The sequence below is a fragment of the Aulonocara stuartgranti genome (assembly GCF_965226115.1).
Source record: "Aulonocara stuartgranti genome assembly, chromosome: 14".
Classification (NCBI taxonomy): domain Eukaryota; kingdom Metazoa; phylum Chordata; class Actinopteri; order Cichliformes; family Cichlidae; genus Aulonocara; species Aulonocara stuartgranti.
Genome location: NC_138950.1, coordinates 38890393 through 38906269, shown reverse-complemented (window position 1 = coordinate 38906269; position 15877 = coordinate 38890393). Strand labels below are relative to the sequence as shown.

Sequence of the window (15877 nt, the reverse complement as noted above, 5' to 3'; positions counted from 1 at the left end):
AAGAGATCATTTTAGGGTGACACTTGCCACCCCATGCCACCCTTCTAGATCCGCCTCTGCAAGCATTGTGACAAACTTTAAATAAGTATTTACGACTTTGGTGTAAAAATTCTGAACTCACAACGACTGACATAAGTGGACTACTTCCCACATTCACTGAAATGCAACAAACGCCATATACGCGTTAGACACTAGTGATGTGACGTTCTGTATCGAGGCTTCGAAGCGTGTGTCGAGTAATGGAGGAGGCGTTTCCGCGAAGCGCGTATCGAGGCTTGCTTCATTTATGGGAGGAGCTGAAAATGATGACGTCCGAAGCCTCGCTGCCCGGCTGTACCACGTGACTGGTTCAGGAAGCGGTTCAAACTTTGCCGCAAATAATCATTTTCCATACTGCCAGCATAAATATACACAGTATACTGCCATCACTACAATATAGATGTTTTACACACTCCTTTTGTTGTTGACATTTACAGGCTGTGTGCAAAATGCCACACTCTTCAAATTCATGCCAACTAATATTTTTACGTCCAGTAGGTGTTCTGCTAGAGCAAATGAAGCTTCAAGAAGCTTCGCGTTGAGGTGAACCAATTGGATGAAAAGCTTCAGTGCTTCATGAGGCTTCATCTGCCCATCACTATTAGACACTATATATTGCAAACTTTCATCTGCTATGTGCCACCAGTATCGTCTGACTGAACGTACCTTCGGGGGTCGCTGTGGGGAGAGTCAGCTAGCGTTATTCAGCAGCACCACCACACGGTGGGGCTGTTATCACTGGTTTGAACTGTGGCTGCACTCGTCGCACACTGACAGCTTGGTATGACTTCGCATACTAAGTAAAAGTGCTGTTTTGCATTTTCCCGGATAAGACTGAAAACCCCGTCTGAAGTCGAAACCCCCCACCCCTGTATGTGATTCGGGTTGCGTTCACTCGTATTAGAACTCGCAGATCAACTGACCTGTAGAGTCAGATCATGTGACAGAATGGAGGCGTCGCTGAAAAACATTCACCCGTTCACCACATACACATACCGCCAGGAGCCCATTTCACAATAAACGGATAAGGCGACAAACACCCCTGTCCAACTCAGCTCGTAACGTTTATTTCCTCACACTGCAATGAAATGAGGGGAGCATGGGGGCCAAGGAGTCGAGGATAGGATTCCTGTCATATGACGAGGCCGTTAAGAGAGGTAAGCCAAAAATCGTGGGAAGTAGAAATCTGTCGTTGCGCTAGGTTAGCTGTCTGCTTTTGGGCTAGCCATATGGAAAAGAGAACGTCCTGACCACCCGTTAAAAGTGTAACGCTTTAACTGGGTTCACCTGTTATACGAAGTAGACGCCGGGTATAAAGTAAACGCACGGCCTCGATGGAATTGTTGTGCCCAGTATTCATTTCGGCATTAAAATTTGTCGAAAAGCTTCCTTATTTTTTCTGATGTTTAGTTAATCACTAGCTGAGCATGTATTTTCCGCAGTCGTTTGCCCTCGTAAGAGACAACGCTGGGTTGCAGCGGAAAGCGTATGTGGATAATGAAATCTTGAAAAATAACGTAGTTAAACAGTCGCTGTGTAAAATCTGACCGCGCCGAATTTAATTATTATTCCTTATAGCATAGAGATAATCCTGAAGTATTTTTATGAAGCGCGTGTCTTTATTTAAGTGCAAGGTCTAGTTAAATTGGCAGGTTGTTGAACTACGCTTGGTTTGACGTCCTGTCCAGCTAATTGCTGTGGGAGCTAGTGCTGGCTAGCGAGGAGGGATGGGCTGCGCGGACAGTATTTGGAGAAACAGTTGTGAAAGAAATCTCGAATCCGTGCTTGAATATATTTTTCATTTATATATATTTTTGGATGGCATCACAGGTTGCCTCTGTATCAAGCTAACTGCAGCTGACTAACGTTTATGTCTGTGCTGCTACCACTAGCTTGCTTGTCTAGTAGCTAGACAGTTAGCTGGCTTTCACCTAAGTTGTCAGTGGGGAATGCCTCCAGACTGTTTGTTGCAGCCCTCGTCTCCCGGTTTTCAAACCGAGCCATGTGCTGCTTAATCGTTACTGTTGTTGCTAGTGAGCTGTCAGGTTCTGCGGAGCCTAGCGTCCACCAGCTAGCCGTGTAGTTGGAGCGGAACAACAACCAGTTGTGCTTTAAATAGCTGCCGCTGCAGTCAGTCTCTTAAAAATGATCAGGTGGGCTTTTTAACACTGGGGAAGCCATTGGCTGGTCTCTGGTAAACAAACAAGCGTTGACAGGCCTGTAATCTAATGCAGCGTCATGATGTATTTCAGCTCGTATGGGCTTTACTGGAAGCATTTTGTTGTCAGGTTAGTTTAAGTACGCACAGGTGAAGCAATGGATACAGTGTAAGCATAGCGGCACTTATGTAAGATATGGGTGAACATTTATCTGCAAACACACAGAGATCTTATCCCTGATGGCTTTCTTGTTGCACTTTACTCCCTGGGTTGGCAACAGCTGAACTTTGTCAGTCCGGATTCCAGCCACGAGAGCCTGTTACACATCTATTACTGTGTCATATCTTTACCAGGCTTCCGCAGGGAAGTTTGACCGGACATCTTTATTATTATTAATGTTATTATGTTGCCTTAGCACAGTTTAGATTTTCGGGTAGCGTGACTTCAGTCTTTGTAATACTGCGGCTTAAATATGCCTCAAACAGATTGCCAGTTACACTCTGACGATCATATGTGACCATACACACAGGGTGGGATTATCTAGTCGTCCAGTCTTATCAAAGCAGTCACATGACACCATTTCTAATTGCTACAGCAGGCTTGACTGCCGCAATTATGAGTTCAGTTTTCACGAGAGCCTATTCTGCCAGGACATCAGCAGCGTAATGGGCTTACAGTCAGAAAGATTCACCTTTGTTGTGTTATCCTCCGATCACTCCTCACCACCATTTATTCATTCAAGCCTGATTTGTGCGTGGTAGTTTCTCGAGGGATAATTGTGCCTGAAACATTAGATCTGACCAAAAAGTGCGTGTTCCTCCTCATCGTCACTTTTCTGAAATAGAATAAACTCAAATCTTAGAAATATGGGAAATCTAATATATAAACATGTACCGTAATAAGGGGTTCAAGAGACACACATCTGAGAGTGTTAAGATTTTAGAGGTAAAAGTCATCTTCCCTTTTTCTGTTGACTCACAGTACAATTGAACATTTACTCATGTGGGAGAGTGGAGCGTTAATTTGTTTGAGAGAAGGTTCGAGGCTCAAGTCCAAACATTTGGTGAGTGGCTTGCTGCAGTGACAGCTAACTTCAGGTCAGGTCTAGCGATGGTGTTTATTCCACACTGAACGGCTCCACATGCTTGAATCTGCTGTTATCATTACGATCGTCGTTGTCCGTGAGGAACAGAGCTGACAGAACAGTAACGTGACCTGAACGAACATTTAACTGCATTTGTAAAACTATCAAGGATGATGGGTGTGATTCTCTCTTGAGTAATAAGGTTCGTTTTTAAAGTAATCTCACTTTGAATGGCACTTTACAGCAGGGAAGTGATGCTTCCATTTAGCAGCTGATTGTGCATACTGCAGCAGACAATGTTCACAAAGCTTTCTGTCCAGGGCCAGAGGTGGGCACTCATCATCGTGTATCATATGTGCTTATAGAGACTGTGGTTGAGGAGCCCGGGTACACTTACAGGCTCAGATTTTGGGGATTACATTTGGTTACATTCTGTTTTTCTTTTATACTCCTGTCTTTTTTACACTCCCCAGCCCACTAACTCCAGGCTGCTCTGATTGGTCAGCTTGCCCAGAGATGACAAGCAAATGAACTTAAATTCTAAAAAACCAAAAACCCCTCCCACTCAGTCCAGAATGAACAGAGCTCTGTGTAAATTTCATACAGTAAAGCTTTTTCTTCGTGTTAGAGATACAGTTTTGATAGAATCAAAGCAACAGATTCGTTGTATTAAAGTTCCTCTCTGTGAGTTTTGGGGATTTCACGGCACCACTGTGATGCATTTTTGATTTCATGCATTAGAGCAACCAACAACAGCTTCTTGATAGCATGACCTTCAACCACCACGGGCACCTGCTCCTTCTACAAACATGGAAATCTCTCGTATGATTTAACAACACTTCTAACATCTGTTTTAGTCGTCATTTGGAAACAGTTCACATCAAAGAGTTCCTTCATATCCTAAACCTGAATAGATTACATAGCAGAATGTTTTACAGGATGCAATGAGGTGATTTAATATTATCGATACTGTATTTGTGAAAACCAACACTTTTTTAGAAATGCAACTTCATTCAGTCATTTTCACCCTCTGCTACTCCTGCCACTGAATCGCAGTCAGTTTCTTTGCAGTGGGAATAATAGGAAGTGGAGCGCTGAACACAAGTATAGTGTTCAGACCTGCACACTTCATAGAGTCGTAGTTGATTTTTGGACGTTCTGTGATGAAGAAAGCACAACTATTGTGCCACTTTCCTTTTTCACAGTGATGCTCGTGTTTGGCCGAGTTTAACGGCGATGTGCTTGTTGGCGTTCCTTCTTGTCAGTCAAATTCAAGAGGGAGCAGATGATATGGACCCTTCCAGTCATGGTGGTGAGAGGCTGATCTCAGTTGTCACAGGTAGCCCTGTTGTTGATGAACTGGCCTTGAGGAAGACGTTTTTTAACCGAGCAACAATACGTGGCTTTAAAAATGTGGAGCTTCATCTGGATGTCTTTCTTGCTGTCCAGAATAATTGTTCATGATTTTGATGGAGCTGTCAAAGAGTTGGGTTGACGTGTTTACCTGTTGTTGTGGTTCCTTGTGTTCTCAGTGAGACCGGTTCTTCTTAGTAATCTTTCCTGGCACTTTTCTGGAACACCTTCACGGGTTATTTGTACCTTTGTGGTTGACCACTATGTAGTTCAGCGATGCAACAACAACAGCGGTCACTGTGACACACAGCCTCACACTCACTCTACGTCAGCAGGCCTTATCAGCTGAGTTAATGCAGCGCTGCTTTGCATGGGGATGTAAATTTGTATTCTGCTGTCGTAGAAACCTCCAGTATGGTGTTTGCTATGGAAACGTGACTAGATAGCAGTGCAACAGTCTATACAACAATCTCTATATTTTGAGCAAAGTTGTAAATGTCAGGTTATTCCAGGATGCAGTTTAATATTGTGGAAATCCAGTGTGATGGAGCTTTCTACGACCACGTGGTATATGCTTCACAGCAAGTATTTATTTTTCATTGTTGAGCAAAGATAAGAAGTTTATCAGCTGTTAAACAGCCTCCTTGAGTTGGAGGTTGCTTAGTTTTTGGTCCTAGACTTCCTGCATGTGGTTACTGTAAGTTTACACCACACACAGGGATCTTAAGCCTTCTAGTTTTAGGAAAGGCACACAACAAGGGCATTCTTTTGTTTTTACACCAAAAGTACATGTTGAAGGTGCCGAGCTGGGGTGTGACGGTATTCTATCATTTCAAAATCAAGTACAGAATTCACAAGTCACATCTGAACGCCCCTTTGAATCACTGAAACGTATTTTTCATGTTCAGCTAGTGAAACATCATGCTGAACAATGATAAATAATAAAGATTTCACTCATCGCTTTTCATAAAACAGAGGGGATTTAAACATAACCAAAGGTATTCACAAAACTGCTGAATGTGCAACAGTGCAGCAAACCGAATAATGATGAGCAGGGCTGTGAGTGGGACGGACGTTAGACACAAGATGACAGCGAATGCTACCATTGGAGCAAATATCTGAGAGGCAGCATGTTGGGCTGCATCGCTTCTGTGTGTGGATAAGTATGGAAGACCATTTCTTTGCACTGGGATATTTAACAAATTATGGAGACGGCGAACTCGGGCAGTACTGTGAGACACAGACTACTTCCAAAATTATTACAAATGACCAGAGGCTCCCCAGTAAGTCCCATTAGGACTTAAGGAGAGAAATCCCTCCACCTCTATGAATAAAAACCGAGTGTCGGTCCAAAGTTACTGTCCTGTCCTTCACCACTGGAAACTTGTTCTGCTCCTGTCATGGCTGCATTGTAGGTGGATGCATATCTGCTTGTAGAATTTTTGTTCATGTAAAATTTTGAAACCTCATGTTGTCATTGCCAATAAGGTTTCATGCCTCTGGACATTCATCGATTGTGGTCCACATTTTATTTCCGTTTTATAGAAATTAATTGGAAGACTAGCTTTTTTTCAGTTGCACTTCTTATTTATTCTTTGCTTATTTCTGACTCTTAATGATCCTGTTTCCATCTGACATGAATGGTATAGTTAACCATCCATGAGCCCGTTCAGCCTCTGTAGGTGTTGCTTTTCCTTCCTTGGCTGTATTGTACAGTTTGTTTGCTTTTTTTAGAGTAATTGCTCTAAACTCAGAAGAATCTGTAATAGTCTTATTATGTAAAACCCATTTGTTGTTTTTGTTGTTCACCTTTTTTCCCTCTCCGACAGCACAAAATAGACCCTGAGAGTAAAAATGATTTTCCTGTTTTATGTGGTTTTTCCTCTTGCCGACCCCACAACACAGCAGCCTCGTGCTGGTTGCGTGACATCATGTCCACAGGTGAAATGAGCTCTTCAAGAACAGAGCTGCATGTATGTTTGCGCCTCTAGGTGTTTCTGTTGATGCTTTGCCCAGACTAAACAGGGCACCGAGGCACATGTGAGTTCAGGATTTGCTGCTTCAGAAGCCATGGTGGAGGCTTCCAGTCTCGACAGCAGCAGCGGCCGACCAGGCTCAGCTTATTTTATAGGACAGAAAACATCAAGTCACAGCAGGAGGTTCTGGCTGCTCCTCTACTGCCATGATGATTTAGCGAGGTGGCCATATAGTGGAAACCTGCTGTGAAAGTGTCTGTGTGGACAGTATGGGAGAGCCAAAGACAAGCTAAGGATGCAGTGACTTGTGTCGGGTGTTACAGACGCAGTCTTTAGACAGCCTGAGACTGTGAGTGGCTGAAAAGTGTGTTTGGGGCACTCGTAGAAATCACACCCATTGTTTTGTGTGAATCGAATGGTAGCCATTGCATTTAATGCCACTCAGTGTCTAAGAATACCCGGATTGCATCACAGCATTACAATACACAAAGTGTTCTCCATAATGAGGCCTTTCTTTGTTTACTTTCCCATTAGCGCGTCTTATTACAACAGTTTTCTGCTCTCTGGCAGTGCCAATCATCACGTTAGATCAGGAGTTCCAGGAGAACAATGTTTTATTTTATTTGACTCAAACTCGTCTTCGCTTGGTTTACAGATTCTTCGTTCTGTATTTAGCGGAGCCCTTAAGTTATGTAAAAGTGACGCACGTTGAACGTGAAACAAACACAGAAGGTGTCATCAAGGCAAAGATGAAATGAGCGCAATATACAGGAAAATCAAAAGAACTGTGATGTGTGAGAAATGGTTTTCACAAACGTAAATCATCAAAGGTTTATACCAAGAAAGCATTAAGGCATTGAACCAATGAAACAGTTATTTTGAAGCTTGATCTAAAGTAGAGTTTGATTCATCAGTCGCAGTAAAAAGATAGTTTCAAAAAGTAGAGACATCCTTGTTGCAGTTTTGGTGTCTGACTTTGATTTGTGATTTATTCATTTTGCTGATTCTCTTATAAGAACTGTAACTGACAGCATGTACATGCAAAATTCAACTGTCCTTCAATGCACAGTGTCATTTACTTGTTTATGAAACTGTGTAGTTCCACCTGACTGCACTGAGTCACAGGATATTCTCTCACTTTAAGCGCTTTAATAAATTGAACTTAAAGGAGGTGCAAATAATTAACTGAAAATGAGTTGCTGTACGTGCACCTTTATCTGGTGGCATATTCTGCCTCACCAAGCAAAATAACAGATTTACATTAAAAACAACAAACGAATATTAGATAATAAAATAATTTTTCAGTATGTTTATGACATCACCAGGACATGAACCCTTTTTCCTTCCTTGTAACTGCTTTGGTCCTCTGGTCTCAGTGAGGCTGCTGGCTCGGGGGCAGCTTTGGTTCTAGAGCTTTCTTCTGTTAGCTTTAAAATGTCCATGCTCAGCTGGGTGAGAGGGTCAGTGTCTGACCAGGTTTGCTGTTACCACCATGCTGATCTTCCTGTGGTACTGACAAGGTATTTGATGGACTGAGTTTAATTTCCCAGTAAACATCAGTATCAGTAGAATCAGTTATTAAGGCCCTGTTTGTAAATGGCCAGTTTACAGTCACCAGTTAGCCAGAGTACCTGGAGGAGACCCACAGAGGCGCAGGGAGCCTCCTCGCAGTCAGGTGACAGTGCTCATTGTTTAACCAGTGTGTGACACTAAAAACAAAGAATTAAGAAATCATAGAAACTTTCTCAGACGTGCCCTCATTTTTAAAAAAATGTTTCTGATACATTCGGATGGTTTTATGTGATTGGAGTCATACATGGACTCTGTTTAGCATTCATTTTTAGTTTTTTGCAGTCTTTGTTCATATCCATACAGAAGAACGGTGCCTTCTGCAGTTATTTTACTGGTGAGAGTCCCCCAAACTTATTTTACAAGCTCGGGCTTGCTAGCCACGACTATTTCAGACGTGTTTTCCTCAAAGTGGCAGGCTTGTTGTCTACAGAGTAGACAGCTTTTTTCCCTCGTCAGGTGCATGGGGTGGTTATTGAAGACAATCTTGTAAAATCTGCTTGGAAGCCTGAAGAACCAGTAACGACAGGACTATAATTTAGAACTCGTAGCTTTAAAAACAATAAGTGAAGCAGATGCTACAGGAGGGAAAGAGCCTGCCCTTCATTTATTATTCCCGTTGAAAGAAGCTGGTCTCTGGTTCGGTGGCTGTGTGCATTAAAAAGCTCATTTCAAGAGACTAACGTTGTAGAAGATGACCAGTGCAAGCAAATCTAAATTCAGTGCCAGACACAAATCCAGACATTCAATATTAACGAGCTGTTGGAGATCTGCTCCTCAGAACAGGTGTAATATCTTCATCAATGCAGTTACTGTTTTAAACAGAAATGATTTAACTTGATGAATATTTAACATCAGACTCCAAACTCATGAGGACTAAATGGGCTCCTCAGCCAGCTGTGCTCTGCTACCTCTGGTGAACCACCTCCACATCTGTCACCATGGAGATTGTGGAGCTCTCCTAGGACCTCCAGGGTATTTGTTATGCTTGCACTTGCTAATATGTGTGAGATGAAGGCCGCCACATCTTCACGATTCATGTGACTTTAAGGTGCCTGGTCATCATCGCCATAATATTAGATGTGTGTACGTTACGGCAGCAAGTCCCACTATAGGCTGTGAACATTTCCACAGGCCCAAATCTGAACAATAAGCCAAAACGTCTGTAGCCATCTATCTGTTTGTACCTTAATCTGCATTCTTGCATGGAGAGGTGGGAGGGGACTAATCGCTTTTCTACAGCCTCATTAAATCCTGTCCTGGTAGGTTAATGGTTAACTGGCTGGGCTGTTGATGCTTTGACGTTGGATGTATTTATATTACAGACTGTAATGAGTTATGGAAGGTAATTAGAAATATGTTTCACTTGATTCGTAGTCATAATAAAAATACAACATTTTTTTATGCATCGGTCATGGACTGATGTCATTCAGTTTTCTCACGTGTCTTTTAATAAACTGCATCAATGTGGTTTGAAATTTCATGACCTCAGTTTATGTGCAGCTGCTGCAGCTGAATAGAGTGTGCTGAGTGCTGTTACTGCTGCTCTCTGGCTGCACAAGGTCAATTTATTGGTTGGTAATACAGATTATTGATAGGCCACAAAGAGGCGTTGGACCCTGAATTCATGCTTGTACGTGTGAAGAAGGGAGGGAGGGCGAAACATGAAAGGAAAACTAGTACTTACCCTGATTTGTTCTACTTCGTTGCTTTTGAACTGACCTTTGAACTCGAGTTAACGGTTGATCTGCGTCACCAGTGTTTGGTTCACTTTTTCTTTCGAGTCGAGGCAGTGCAAAGCCAGTGTGAAGTGTCTGCTTTTTTCCTGTTCGTTTTCCAAATCTTTCATCGGTTTTCTTTATAAAATGAGTCAAAAAGCTCTGTTGGGATAAGCTCTTTATGTCTGAAGTCTACAGCTCAGACTCAGAGAGGAGCTCAGAATCTGAACTGAATAACGAATCATGTAACAAAATGAATTCATGAATCTGATTCTTATCATCCTTCACATTAAAAAACAACTTCAAAGATTTATTTGCTGTTTTTTTGTTGTTGTTTGTTTGTTTGTTTGTTTTGCGGTTAATCAGAGATGTGGAGGACAGCCAGGTTTCTGTGTGCAGTGGTTGTACGGATCGTTTTCTGCTGCTTGTGTCATGAATACAGTTAGCTGCTACCTCTCATGACACACAAGGGGGCTTTAGTCTCTCTTCCTGCAGCTTTGTGCTCTGTGTTGATCCCCATGTGTGATTGGCTGCCTGCAGCCTGTGATTCAGCACTTGAGCATTAATCAGTCCTGTCTTCAGTTGGGTAGCTGTCACCTCTCATTGATGCATGGGTTCAGGCCCGAGTAGAAGGCGGGTACCCTGCTGACCTCAGACCCACAGCATGTAGCTGGGCCAGTTTATTAAAATGGCTTAGGTGTATTGTTAGAATTCCATCAATATTATTTGTACAGATTGCTTAATATAATTATATTTATCAATATTGTCAATATATCTTATGGCTATAGAATTTGTGAAGATGTAATTCTCAAAGCTAAGCTCATCAGTGATGTTGTGGTCAGCTTTAATGCTAATCATGTAGGAGGATGTTTAGTAATCTGCCTGGGTACTATGGGATGTGCTAATGTATTAGGGTTACATAATTGGATAGGTGCTGATGGAATTTGCTGCTTGCACGTTTGGAAAAGGCACCCGAGGCTGAAAGGTATGAAAGATATGCTCCCATCCAGATGATGGATGTCTTTTTCAGGTAGGGCCTTGTGTGTCAGCAGGACGCTGCTCGAGTGCACGCTTCATTTGTTACCACAGTATAGCTTCATGGTGCTGATCTGGCGTACCTCAGGTTCAACCTTTCAAACACTTTGCTCTCTCAAAAGTCCAGCAAATGCTTTCCTCAGTTCCCAGTAACACCACAAGTGGTGCTAAAATAGAGGGGATACAGAATTGTAACAACGTCTCTTAAAGCGGTACATTTTCTCATTTTAAATATTAAATATTTTATTGACAACTGATCATAAAAACAACATAGTGGATCTGCACCTCAGTCATTGCATTATGTGCACAGTGTTTTTGGCACTGGGGTTGTATTAGCAGTGATGAGAAAAATTAAATTAGTGAGCTGCATGAGCTCAGCATCAGCCTCTCGAGGCAGCCGTACATAAACAGGAGTATTAGCTGCTCCAGTTTCTGCAGTTGCCATCCAGCTTCACGTAGATTTTGTACTCGGCAGCTGGTAGGTTAATGACTGGCCAATGCATACTCTGTGGTCCTGCAGGTGCTTATGGGGTTCTGTGTGCACAGTTCATGAAGAGAAACATATTTCCCGATAGTCCTAGCTGCACATCCCTGAACGTGGATGACTTATAAATGGCCCTAGATCACACAGACATGCAGCTTTTCTGCAAAGTACAAAAGGCTGTTTGGTGCCTTTAAAAACAGTCGTTTCTTTGTGTTTTCATTCAAATATTGTCAACTCTTCCCACACATGAATATTTAACAGAAGTTAATGTTAACCTTAGAGTGTCAAAACCAACACAAGATATTTGTTGTTTTGGATCAGAGCCATGTCTCCCTGCTTGCTACGGGAGAATCTGCAGAGATCTGTGTGCAAAAGGAGAGTGGGTGTGGGGCTTTGCCGAGCGAACACTGTATGTAGTCCAATTTTAAGGTATCGACCTTACTAGATATAAACTATATAGCATCATCCTGCATTGCAACTAAAATCTAATGAAACATTTTAGCTGCTGATGTTGCTCAAAGATTCCTTGGCAGTCGGTTCTGCTCTTTAGGTGCAGATCCACCACTGAAATCAGTGCTAGGCATGAGAACTTTGGAGGCAGCTAAGTAGGGGTAGCTGTGTTCACTGGAGGAGCCAAGGTCACTGCCATTGGGTGGCATTGGGCGTATGCAGAATTGGCCTTCCCATGAGCCCTTTTCAGGATTTCTGTTTCAGGATCCCTTGATCCACAAGGTGATGTAATATTTGTGTGTGTGTGACTGCAGTGACATTTCTGAGCTCAAAGACGACATCAGATGTTGCAGCTTGTTTTAGTACATGTGGAAAAATGTTACATCGTTAACAGCAAGGTTTAAAGGAGTGGACAGCCGTTTGTCCTGCTTCTGCAGGATGAAAGAAAAAGGTCACCAGTGATCTACTGGTGCCTCAGTCTGGGTAAGATCACATGGATGTTAGGCATCGCCCCCCCAGTGGGAAGTAAAATCACTGTTTTTGTCACTTTTTTCCACAAATCAATAGACTTTATCGACTGTTGCCACACAGGTGCGTACACACACACACACACACACACACACACACACCTTCTATTAAGTTGATCTTTGGCTTCATAGTTGAAGATGTGGTTTATCATTGTTGGCCTGTTGCAGATTTTAGTGATATAAAAGAAATGCAAACACTTGCACTACGAGGGAAATTCAATACAGCCGGGCTTTCTTTGCTTTAGCGGAGTTGAAAAAATCTAAAACCCCAGCTGGACATAACCGGTATCACAACGGTGGTTATCAGCTTCCTGTGTTAAGCTGAGCTTTCTGCTCTGGGTCCGATGCACATTCTCATCAAAGGGGCTTTTAATGTGTTGCCCGACTCTCCTTCAGCACAGAATAATCCCCACGAGCACAGCCGACTCCAGTGAGTGTTATCAAATGATTATATTGAAATGGTGATAAAATCTAACATTACATTGCAACACTGTTGCAAAGAAGACAGGAAATTAATGTTGCAGAAAATTGTTAATCCTGTGATTTAGCGCCCAGAGCGGTACGATGAGCATTTTAATCAGAGTTAATTGTTTTAAGTGTGGGTGTGCTCACGGTGCTGCTGTTCATTTTTAACATAACTGCCTCACATTAGCTCGGAAACTTTAAACTGGATACATTTAAACACTGAAACTTACTGACCCACCGGCTAATGAAGGAGATGTGGAAATCCTTTTAGTTTGCCTGCACACAAAGGGAAATTAACTTCATTGATCAAATAGCTATTCTTGGTTGTTGTTGTGTGTTCTAGTAGCTTCCAATTCAACAGTGTAAAGGAGACTTGGCAGCAAAGTAAAGCAAAAATGTATAGATTTCTGGCATCACCAAAAGAATAGACTGCACAAGCCACTAACAACAAGATGCACAGTTTGCACTGCTCTGACTTTGTAGCTTCATTTGCTGTTAGTAAGCTAAACAGCTTAACAACTGGCACATAGAGAATACAGAGAATTTACATTGCAGTTAAAATATGATGCAAATAAAAGAGTTTCTCTAAGGTTTTGTGCTCAGAAGAAGTTGCCATGGTGAGTTGGTCAGTTACAAAGAGGGCCACTTTGGTAACACCAAGAACTCTGACTTGAAGCTCGACGTAGCTCACTGACCCATTAATCTCGCTTTGCTTTGGCTCAGCATCAGAGCTTTTCTGCAAAATGGGGCGATCGTGGCTCAAGAGTTGGGAGTTCGCCTTGTAATCGGAAGGTTGCCGGTTCGAGCCCCGGCTTGGACAGTCTCGGTCGTTGTGTCCTTGGGCAAGACACTTCACCCGTTGCCTACTGGTGGTGGTCAGAGGGCCCGGTGGCGCCAGTGTCCGGCAGCCTCGCCTCTGTCAGTGCGCCCCAGGGTGGCTGTGGCTACAGTGTAGCTGCCATCACCAGTGTGTGAATGTGTGGATGACTGGATGTGTAAAGCGCTTTGGGGTCCTTAGGGACTAGAAAAGCGCTATACAAATACAGGCCAAAATGACCAAGATTTTAAAAAAGCAGCCCTCAGACGTCTAACTTTGGGATATCTTCATCTTTATACCAGCGATGACTTATTAAAGAAAGTGAAAGGCGTAGGGTTAGACGTGCACAGCTTCTTTGGATTCGCAACACGCAAGCTAAAATCCCCATGTAGTTTTCAGCCAGTAGAAGCAGCAGATACACGAGGCACCAGCGAAATAAATGTTCACAGTTCAGAGCTGTTGCACTCCGTCGGGTGGATGTCATTAAGCGCTGATGTTTGTTGGTGTCATTCCATGTTTCAGTGGCTCTCACCGCTGTGCACCAGGAAACCATTTCTGTGTTGTAATAGACTGCACGCAGGTGTCGTTACAGCAGCTGGAGTGATCTGTGAAAAGGACCGGAGGCCTTTTTTAATAGAATTCATCTCTCCCAAAACAAAACACACACGATTCCCATCCATTATCTCAGAACACGAGATCATGTATTATTTTCTAATGATAGTCTGTTTTTTACATTCCGTGCAGTTTCCACTCATATTTAGTATTACCACAACCTGCACACCAACGTGCAGGACTATGCAGGGAGCAGATAAACCCATGACTCTTTGGGACAGTGGCTTTCTTTAGTCTCGTTGTCTCTGCGAGGTTGTCAGTGACCTGTAAATACCTTCTGATCGTCAGCTTACCTTTCATAAAACCACATCTTGGCACTTTTTTGGCACTTGACACAGTTTTCATGTGTTGTGCCCAAAAACCAGGATAATTGAAAAGGTTCTTGTTCTGTGTTGTGCTTACAGCACACCTGTGCCCAGCAGACGTGTTGTTAGTTTTATACATTTATATAATACTTTCCTAGTCTTGCTGACCACTTACTTACTTTGCATTTGTACAGCACTTTATTCTGTAGACTTAAACCACATCATTGCCAATTTAAAATCCACCCAGGAAACCCCGGCTGTGGTTTGGGTTCTTCATGCTGCGAGGAGACACCACCCTAACGATGTGCTCGTCCTCTCAGGCAGGAGAAAAGCCTCAGTAGCAGTGTGACCTTTAACATTTTTCAAACTCGCTGAGCCTGTATCTATAAATACATTTTTTAGGTTTTGTATGGTTCAGTGTTTCTGTTTTTGTGGAAATAAATGTGAAGAATGAAGGTGGAGTCACACCCTGCCCATCAGCTGATCTTACAACTCTTACTTAAATTACCTGAAGAGACACCAGCTCCCTCCTCATACCTGTTATGTCAGTTCGGTCAAACACCAGCACCCTGCTGTTACTGCTGAAAGGCATTTGCGGTAATTTATTTGCGTCACTTCATTAGCACAGCCCGTTAACACAAATTGTGCATTCTTAGTAAAGTTTGATCCAGCTGAGGCCGTTAGTTTAAGGCTTTGTCTGTGTGACAGTAGTCAGAGTGAAACTGCGTCTGTGGAGATGACAAAGGTTACTGGGCCAACCAAGGTATATGCATGGTGTGTGCGCCCGCACCGTCACTTCCTGTAAATGGGGTTTGAACTCTGTTTTGTTGTTAAACTGATTTTTACTTTTTTAAAATAAAGATTTATGTCCAGTTACTCTTGGTTACTTGCTAAAGAGAAGTCAGAGGTATGTGATTGGCTCAGTTTTACTGATTATCTGCCTGTCAGCAAGATTACAGTAAAAGTAACTGTCTGCATTTCAGTAAACTTAGTGGAGAGGTGGAGCATGGTCAGAAGAAGAACCTTTTGAATTTTAGTGTTGTTACTTTCTTTAGGGCATTGTCTCGGTGGAAGGCGTGCTCTCCGGGTCTCCTCGGATGTCGTTAGCCTGCGTGCACGGGCTCTGCTTTTTTGTTAAAGGCACAGTAGTCCACTGTTATTTGAATTAGCTGTTGCACCCTAACACCAACGTATCCAGGTAAAAGCGATTCTCTTTTAATGTCTCTCCTCTTAAACTTTTAGTTGGAAATAAAGTTTATTGCTCAAAATGAGTTTATGCCTGAA

At 42.7% G+C, this 15877-nt stretch overlaps 1 protein-coding gene across 1 annotated transcript in view; it reads left to right on the top strand.

Moving 5' to 3' along the window:
- Positions 1–805: 805 nt before the first annotated feature.
- The window catches only part of LOC309688411 (amyloid protein-binding protein 2-like), a 35626-nt gene continuing 20554 nt past the window's right edge, over positions 806–15877 (top strand). The window contains exon 1 of the mRNA XM_082504125.1: positions 806–1196. Coding sequence (XP_082360251.1) covers positions 1176–1196 — 21 coding nt within the window. The 5' untranslated portion in view covers positions 806–1175. The remainder of the gene's footprint in view (positions 1197–15877) is intronic.